The 9,258-nt window shown below is 36.6% G+C and overlaps 2 protein-coding genes across 3 annotated transcripts; one reads left to right on the forward strand and one right to left on the reverse strand.

The window, feature by feature from the left end:
• The first annotated feature begins 1,302 nt into the window (after nucleotides 1-1,302).
• On the forward strand, nucleotides 1,303-3,307 carry LOC111311104 (aldehyde oxidase GLOX-like). Its single transcript, XM_022910478.2, has one exon. The coding sequence runs from the start codon at nucleotides 1,526-1,528 to the stop codon at nucleotides 3,149-3,151; it is 1,626 nt and encodes a 541-aa protein (XP_022766213.2). The 5' UTR covers nucleotides 1,303-1,525; the 3' UTR covers nucleotides 3,152-3,307.
• Nucleotides 3,308-4,015: 708 nt separating this feature from the next.
• LOC111311983 (protein NRT1/ PTR FAMILY 5.6-like) lies at nucleotides 4,016-8,717 on the reverse strand. 2 transcript variants are annotated; one of them, XM_022911879.2, is made up of 5 exons: nucleotides 8,599-8,717; nucleotides 8,269-8,448; nucleotides 6,186-6,403; nucleotides 5,140-5,684; nucleotides 4,016-5,065 (listed from the first exon to the last, which is right to left on the reverse strand). In XM_022911879.2, the coding sequence occupies exons 2-5, from the start codon at nucleotides 8,420-8,422 to the stop codon at nucleotides 4,201-4,203; spliced, it is 1,782 nt and encodes a 593-aa protein (XP_022767614.1). In that variant the 5' UTR covers nucleotides 8,423-8,448; nucleotides 8,599-8,717; the 3' UTR covers nucleotides 4,016-4,200. The 2 variants fall into 2 exon arrangements, with proteins under 2 accessions (XP_022767614.1, XP_022767613.1); XM_022911878.2 differs by lacking the exon at nucleotides 8,599-8,717 and having other exon boundaries at nucleotides 8,269-8,575.
• Nucleotides 8,718-9,258: the final 541 nt, after the last annotated feature.

Raw genomic sequence — 9,258 nt, forward strand, 5'->3', positions numbered from 1 at the left:
CACCAACACAGGTGAAGAAAACTTTTGATGCTGCTACAAATTATAGCTTAAGAAAAAAAATTCCAGAAAGTGCTCCTGGAACTTGTTTTTTCCATTATGCAAAAACAGTTATTTAATCATAATGAAGAAATTTTACGTTACACTGCCTTGTAAGTCAAATAACTTCCATGAGTAGGGTAAAAAGTCTATATAAATAAACTATTAAACCTACTCACTATGATCAAGCGTGCAAATTAAATTGCGAGCATAGTCTGATAGCAACTGGCAAGTGTTAAAATTATGAACACATCAATGATTTAGTCAAAGATGTATAAAAAAATTTCAAACCAAATAAATAAACAAATTTAAAATTTTTCTTAATTTCTCAATGTGTAGTAGCAACTAAACAGACAAACTGTTAATGTAATAAATTATAATTAGAGATATAAAGCATTATGATTACGGTATGAAGTCGACATAAATATGATTACCATCTAGGAGTAATTCTTTCTATGATTCTTTTCTAAATTAATGACAATCATTCGTTATCGTATGTAATATCTTAAATTACAATCTATTGCATGAAAAATACTATTTGTTTCACTACCTTTGTCATAAAATTTTGTATTCACACATGTAATTATTGGTTTAATTGTAATATTTCATTTATGAGTTAATTGTCTTACGCATTAATAATAGACTCCACATTTAAATTTATCTGATAATTAATTAATTATGTGAGATATCGCAAATTACAAAAATTTAAAACAAAGTTGGTGGAAAAATAACATGACTCTGGTTACATTCATTAATTCCATTAACGCAAACAAATAATTGAACATAATGTAAAGTAATTAAATGAAAATATGAAACTATATGGAAAAAGGTAGGAATCGACCTTGAGAAAATTAATCTGCCACTTTGCCAATCTATTAAACTTTCCAAAGCAAGTTAAAAGGTGGTGATAGGGAAACGAAGGTTTTAGATATATAGTAATTTCTTCAGTTTAAGAGTTCCAAAGTTTAGTATTGCTGACATTATTTACTTATCCACTTTGAAGTGGTGACCACCGTCAAAATCCTACGTACGAAGCACAAAAGAATCGACGCTCTTGCCAGCCACTTGCGTCTATGGTTTTCATACCAACGTATTATTGCACAACGAAACTATCACACTCGAGGATCGATGTTGATCCACCACGTGTTCTTATCCCCAACCTGCCAAATTCATACATTTCAATGCGTACGTCACCCACCTTCTCTACGAATATGATTCCGACGGCTGCTTTGAAGGACCCACTTTTACAACGTTACGGTTGAATTCAGTGAACCATTACTCCCAAGCTTCGACCATTTTTTCTGATTTTCTCACCTGCACAATAAATTCCCCTACGATCATTAGATTCTTTCATAATCCGACGGCTCAAGTTTACTCGCTTATCATGAACTTTCCCACGCTTAATACTCTCGGGCCTTGCTTAATTGCTTTAAAGTAGTGTCTTTTTGTTACTCTTTAGCGTTCACTGTCTGTCTCTCTTTTCTTTGCAATGGAGAACTCTTTTTCTTCTTCTTCTTCTCTTCGATGGCTTCTGAATATCTTGATTTTCACGACTCTGGTAACCGTACATGCTCAGCTCCCCGGGACTTGGGAACTCCTCGTCCCAAATGCCGGCGTAGCCTCCATGCACACGGCTGTTACTCGTTTCAACACGGTTGTTCTTTTGGACCGGACCAACATCGGACCATCTCGCAAAATGCTACCCAAAGGCCACTGTCGTTACGACCGAAACGACGTTGTACTAAAAAAGGACTGTTTCGCTCATTCCGTTGTTTTCGATCTACAAACGAATCAAATCCGACCACTGATGATCCTCACCGATACTTGGTGTTCATCGGGACAGTTCCTCCCCGACGGGACACTTTTACAAACAGGAGGAGACTTGGACGGGTTTAAAAAGATCCGGAAATTCGAACCCTGTGAACCAGACGGGTTTTGCGATTGGGTGGAGCTCAAAGACGTGGAGTTAGTTAATGGAAGATGGTATGCAACGAACCAAATATTACCGGACGGAACGGTAATTATCGTCGGAGGGAGAGGAACGAACACTGTTGAATATTATCCACCAAGGAAAAACAAAAACGCCGCCGTTGAACTGAAATTCTTAGCTGACGTGGAAGATAATCAAATGGACAATTTGTACCCTTACGTCCACCTTCTCCCCAACGGTCACCTTTTCATCTTCGCCAATAACAAAGCAGTGATGTACGATCACGATGGCAATAGAGTAATTAGAGATTACCCAGCATTGTCAGGGGGCCCACGGAATTATCCATCAGCTGGATCTTCGGTGATGTTAGCACTTGAAGGTGATTTTTCAACGGCTGTGATTGTTATATGTGGTGGAGCCCAATACGGAGCTTTCACCGAGAGGAATACTGATACGCCCGCGCACGGTAGCTGTGGGCGCATTGTAGCAACTGATCCAAATCCGGGTTGGGAAATGGAGGATATGCCATTCGGGCGGATCATGGGAGATATGGTGATGCTTCCGACTGGTGATTCTTTGATCATCAATGGAGCTCAAGCAGGGACCCAAGGTTTCGAGATGGCTTCTAACCCGTGTTTTAACCCAGTTCTTTATCGACCCGATCAACCGGTTGGCTTACGGTTCATGACTTTGAACCCGGGAACAGTTCCCAGAATGTACCATTCAACCGCCAACTTGTTACCTGATGGCCGGGTTTTATTAGCGGGTAGTAACCCGCATTATTTTTATAATTTTGCTGCTGCGTTTCCAACGGAATTAAGGCTCGAAGCATTTTCGCCTGAATATTTATCTCCGGATCGGGCCAATATCCGACCCGTAATCGAGGGAATTCCCGAAACGGTACGCTACGGCGAGGGGTTCGATGTTTTCGTATCCGTTTCGTTGCCGGTTGTGGGAATTGTGGAGGTTAATTTTGGGAGCGCGCCTTTTGCTACGCATTCGTTCTCACAGGGTCAACGGTTGGTTAAACTTTCCGTTACACCGTCGGTGCCAGATAACGGTCGGTACAGGATTAAGTGTATGGCGCCGCCAAATGGAGCGGTTGCTCCACCAGGTTATTATATGGCTTTTGCGGTTAACCAGGGCGTGCCAAGTGTCGCACACTGGGTTCATTTGGTTCCTTAAATTTTTATACGCCTTTTGTTTTTGAAAAAACTTATTATTAACCAATATTGCAAGAGATTTGCAATTGTATTAACTTTTCCACGTTTTGAAACCTTCATTTGTTTATATGCAAATGTACTATTTTGTCGTTGAAATTAAAATGAAATAACTTGTATATTTTTTAATTGTCACACTATAATTCATCTGTTAATAAAATATTAGATGTTTAATTTTAATAATTAAATTTGATTTTAGATAATTTTAATTAAAAAAGTAAAAATTTTATTTATCAAATAGAAAAATAAAGAGTGAAGTTTAAACTAAATGCACCAAAAAAAGAGTTAAACTAAAGCATTTGACACTTGAGGGAAGAGGGTGGGTCAAACTAAATTTATGGAAGTTCATTAACATGCGACAAGCACAAGTGTTCAATTCAGAGCCTCACTTGTCTCAATTATTAAGATTAGATTTTTAGTTACTTTCTTCTTTTCCTTTTGTTTGTTTGTTTGTTTTTTTTTTTTTTTGGCTGAATAAAAAGCTTGAGTTACTTTTAGTAAAAAAAAAAAATGGAAATGCCCTTTTCATCAATGGCTGGACCTGCTAAATTCTTCCCCGTTATGGTAAACGCTGCTGTGCCTACGTCCTGCAGAGACCCCAGCCTCCCAACTTGTTTTTTAGCATGGTGCTGGCCACTAATAATGTTGTAAAAAAAGCCGTTTATAGCTTAACATAGACAATTTCTAGAGATAAAGATTGGCTGTTAAAGCTATATTTGATAGTTATTAAAAAGGATTAAACCCAGTTTGGTCATGTTGATACTTCAATGAATTCTTTTTAGTAATGGTCACTAGTAGTTTCTTCTAGTTTTCAATCTCAGTGTGGCTGTGGTAGAATATATAATTGAAGGTGTTTTACTATAGAAAGATATCAGAAGCTGAAGCAAGCAACAAATTGAGCTTACTAATAGGCTACAATTTCATAATTTTCCTTAATTAAAGACTAAATTGCTCTAGGAAACACTAAACGATTACATCAATTTCTTATTTATATAAGACCAGTGAGATATAATGTTAAGCCATTGATCCTGCAGCATCATCATCTTCTTCATTGCAATTAGCAACAGCCAAGCTCTGGACATTTTTGTAAGAGTAACGTTTTGCCAGGAAGACATAGATGCACAAGTTAGCCATGGATATAATCGCTAACAGCCAGTAGAAATTGTCTAAGCGGCTGCTGTTCAAATCTTTGCCAAACCAGCTCTTCCCTCCTTTCTCTGTGATGTCATCAACTAGTGTTATCAGCAGGCTGCTAATAAAGTTTGCAGCTCCGATCACGCTCAGGTAAAATGCAATGCCTAAGCTTCTCATGGAATCCGGAACTTGATCATAAAAGTACTCTTGCAAGCCAACCAGAGCGAACCCATCTCCTGCACCAATTATGATGAACTGTGGTGCCAACCAGAACACACTCATGGAGAGGGAGCCATTTACCGGGTCCTTTCTGAGAGTAGCTAATCTCTTTCTCTCGACCAGGCCAGCAACTATCATTGTAGCAATTGAGAAAAGCATCCCAATGCCAATTCTCTGTAGTATTTTGATGCCTCGTTCGTTTCCTGTTACTTTCCTTAGTACTGGTACGAGGACCTTTTCATAGATGATTACGGAGATTATCATGCCAATGGCGGCTAGAGAGTAGATTGAGGCTGGAGGAAGCTGGAAATTACCAATGTTTCGGTTCATAGTGGCCCCTTGTTTGATGAAGAATGTGGAAGCTTGTGCTACACAAATTCCAAATGGTAAGGAAGCTAGCCATATGGGAATCATGTTGAGAACAAGCTTCATCTCCTCAACCTTGGTCACAGTTGCAAGTCTCCAGGGACTCTGTTTGTCGATTGAATTTTCATTGTCCTCAACAATGGCAGCTCTGTCAAGGAAACTGAAAGGCACAGCATTATGAAAAACAATTCTAGTATCAATATTAAGACAATTAGACAAAGTTTTTATTCTTACTTGAGTTTCTTGGTGTGGCACAAAAGTCTCCCCTGAGTCTTTTCTGATTTGGGAACTTCATACAGTTCTGCAGGATTTGAGGGATAAGGCAGTTTTCTTTTAGAAATGGCAGCTACAAAAACCTGTAGCATTGGCGTTAAGGGGCTTCCTGATGGCATCCTGTAACGGTAATATGGCCTTCCAATGATGAAGATTAACAACGACCAAGCCATGACTATAGTCAGAATAATATCTGCAACCCCCCAATTCACATGGTCTTGGACGTAAACAATTACGGTGACGCCCAATAAAAGTCCACAGCAAAGGCCAAAGTTCCACCAGTTGAAGAAGGACATCTTCTTCTTTCTCTCTTCTGAGTGATCATCGTCAAACTGGTCAGCTCCAAAGCTCTCCAATGAAGGTTTATGGCCTCCTGTTCCAATGGAGATCAAGTATATGGCAAGGAAGAAGGCCACTTCATGAACCTTCCTAGGCTCAGCACAAACATCAGCATCGCATGCCTTTAAGCTTGGGACAAACCAGGACATTGTCAACAGAAGCAAGCCCTGTTTTTTACCAAGGAAGAGTAGTAGTAAGCAAATCTTCAAACAGATCTGATGATGATTGAAAATCGAAAAACTAAAAGAAAAAAAAGAAAAAAAGAAAAACAGAAACGTTATTGTTTGTCTAGGCGATTTACTAACTATTCGACTATCATCTTCTATCGGCTAGGCATAGATTCGGCCTCATGGAATTGATGCAAAAATAAATCATTGCTCCATCAACCCAGTTTCAGTTTGGGTTTAAGCGGAGCCTACTAAAACTATGTCATATATTTGCCCAAAAAGTGAGAATAAAACCAGGCCATTCTGGCCCAAAAAGAATGAGTTTGGGTGTAAATTTTAATTTTTGGGGTTTAGGCTAAGTGCAAAATTTTTTAAAATTTTGTGTCAAAAGAAAAAGATTGGAGGCTTTGAAGCTAAGTAGTATTCTTGTTTTAAAGGACAAAAGAAAATTGTGCAATGCTCTTTTGGCGTGGAATGTAATGTAATTGTGAAGGGATTTACCAAAAGGTAGACGATGGTTGAAGCAAGAACCGTACAGAATCGGCCCAAGTAAGCATCAGCAATGAATCCTCCGAATAGTGGCATAAGCGTAGTGACCCCAGCCCAGTAGTTGACACTCCTTGCTGCTGTCTTGAGGTCTTGGTGAATCACCTTGGTCAGGTAAATGATTAAACTTGTCGCTATCCCAAAGTAACTCAACCTTTCACTGAATTCAATTGCTGCCCAGGAATCAAACAGTCAAAAGTGAAAAATAATGACATCCATTATAATTGAGTTGATCGATCAGGGAAGAAAGGTATTGGTTATTATTTGCTTCAATGAATGAACAATAATGTTTATTTGGGTTGAATTCAGAACGCAAATAATTGTGGTAACGACTAATCCGATAATCGGGACATGAATGATATGACATGCACTTTTGTTGTGGACCTTTGGCATCCGTTGTTGTTTTTACAATAAAGGCTACCCTTTGACTCCAAAAAAGCAGTAGGCCCTTTTAATAATACTTGAAAGAATATCATGGAGATTTCTTGATGTCGACTTATAGACATGACTGAAGACCATTATATCAAATTGCACTGTGCTTAAACAAAAAGAGAATCACAAGTTGAGGCACAAGTTTCTTCAAACCCAAATTCATGAAAGCAGTTAAAATCAGGAGACCCGTTTGCTTAGAGAAGGCAGCAGCAAGTCAAAAATAGTGGTACTTCCATTCATCATCCGGATATGGTTATTTCTTGCAAGCTTTTCTTAGCTTTTCTTAGCTTCTGCGGTAAGCAGAGCTGCAGCGTACTAGAATTGGAAGCAGACAGCGGCACTCAATTATTCAGTCCTGTAGTGTCTCCTACCCACCTTCAACCTTATTATCCCATTACCTCTTATAAACACACTTCTATATTAAATTTAGACTATTTTCCATAAGCTGATGTGTGGCTACCTTTTTCCAATTTGAAACTTGCAAAAGTATTCTTAGTTGTAATAAGGACCACTTAATTGGATGAGAATTATGTGAAATTGACTTTCTTACTAGCTTGTACTAATATTCTAAATATAAATAATGGCTTGTATATTTTGTTTTATATTCCATTTATCCACCCTAGCTAGTACCATATACCTAAATTTTGAACATATATTTGATCTCTAATTTCATGTTATAATTGATGGTTTATCATGCATGTTCTCTAATTTGTTTGGAAACTTCTTAATTAGAGTATGAATTACTACATACAACATGAAATTATTATTTTTTTTTTTTACAAAAGAGATAGTTTGAAAATAAAAGAATTTAAAAAACGATCGCAGATGTTAAGATTTAATGTAAGAAATATATATTTTTTTAAGAACATTACTGATATTTATATAATTTGAAGATAAAAGAGTCTAAAAGACGATAGCGTTGAGATTTTTTTGTAAGAAATATATTTTTTCTTAAGAACATTGCTGATATTTATACAACTTTACACATTAACGTTGAAAATATTTTTTTCACATTTCTTGTTTTCCATTCTGTTTTCTGGTGTTGGTGGGCCTAGAGTCATCAACTGCAGTTGGACTTATTACATTCCATTTTAGAGACTAAAGTTTTTTAGAATATTTAATAAGAATCAGAAAAAGTTACTTTGTTGGGGTGACTACTGACTAGTGTCGGCCACTGCTGTTGGAGTTATTCTCTTCTGAAAACTGACACCAGGTGATCTAAAGTACTTGCCAAAAAATCCGGTTTTACATGTAAGCAGAGCAAGGTATGCATTAAATCCAAGCGTATCAAAAATTTATGGTAAAAGTAAAAAAGGCGGACTTTTCTCTTCCAAATGAAGTGATCATCGTGACAAAGAAACAGGACTTAGATTTGTGTAATTTGCCATAAGAAAATTGTTGTTGGGTAAGGTAAGGAAGTAGCATGCAGCAGCAACAACAGCCAAATGAAAGAGAAAGAAAAGAAATTCCTCAAATGATTTTCAATTCCTCTCCCTTTTCATGGCAGCCAAATTGTGGATTCCAAGAATCAATTTAGCTTTCAACTTTGTTTTATCAATTATGACATGAAATATTTATGATAAATTTTTTAATATATATTCCTTACCGAAAATAAAGAGGGAAGCTTTCCAAACACCAGTGGAAGCTCGAAGTGGAACTCTTCCGTTATGATCAACAGAAGAATCATAAACCCATTTCTCTTCATCATCACGAACATTGATATCGCTAATTTCTTTTCCTTTTGTCTGCTCCATCGTCATCTTCCCAGCTTATAGCTGATCTCTTGCTGTAAAGCAAAAGGAAAAGCAAAGCAAGATATAATATAAACAAGATACGGATATATGTATAATTATAAGAAATTTGAAAGAGTACTATGTTTATGTATGTTGTAATATAGGAAAGAGTTGATTTGTGGGAGAAGAGCTAAGCCTTGTACCTCTTTTTATAGGGGAAAATATTTGCTTTCTTGATTCACTATGGTGGGAAAAGAAAAGAAGAACAGGATAAAAATGACACCCACCCCCAAATTTTTATTTTTTTTTAAAAGCATATATGTTCATGTTTCTGGTAATAATTGTTTTGAGAGAAATTTACTCGTTCCTTTCAGCTGAAATACGTCAAATTTGATGTTTACAGATGGAAATGGCATCAATACCAACTTTGAAGAATTCCTTTTTTATGTTGTGCCAAATTATGTCAAAAAAAAAAAAGCTAATGCCTATATAGTTAGTGACGGTCCATTTCCAAATTTATATTCCACAATTGAATGCTCCAAACTAGCTTGCTATACCATATATGAGGTGTAAAATTGAGAATAACATGTTTTTGATTTGTGAATTTACGCTGACAATATTATATTGTTTTTATTTTGATCAGAAAACGGATCCCATACACACATTCCCGGATAACGAAATTGCTTTATTCTTTTTTTCCTTCTTTTTTTTTTTTTTTATATAACAATTAATCATAGTGAAATTTTATATAACTAATATTTATACATTTTCATTCTATAGTGTGAAAGAGCCCATAACATATATAAGTTTAATAGATTGCGTTGTATCAACAAATATATTTTTTATTCAAATCATATCATATA

The sequence above is a fragment of the Durio zibethinus genome, chromosome 1 (assembly GCF_047325235.1).
Source record: "Durio zibethinus cultivar Kanyao isolate XHJ-2024 chromosome 1, ASM4732523v1, whole genome shotgun sequence".
Taxonomy (NCBI): domain Eukaryota; kingdom Viridiplantae; phylum Streptophyta; class Magnoliopsida; order Malvales; family Malvaceae; genus Durio; species Durio zibethinus.

Coding starts and splice junctions, on each gene's coding strand:
- LOC111311104 (XM_022910478.2), top strand. CDS start 1,526: ATGGAGAACTCTTTTTCTTCTTCTTCTTCTCTTCGATGGCTTCTGAAT.
- LOC111311983 (XM_022911879.2), bottom strand. CDS start 8,422: ATGACGATGGAGCAGACAAAAGGAAAAGAAATTAGCGATATCAATGTT. Junction 6,404..8,268: donor AGCTTCCCTCTTTATTTTCG/GTAAGGAATATA, acceptor ATTCCTGGGCAG/CAATTGAATTCAGTGAAAGG. Junction 5,685..6,185: donor CAACCATCGTCTACCTTTTG/GTAAATCCCTTC, acceptor GGTAAAAAACAG/GGCTTGCTTCTGTTGACAAT.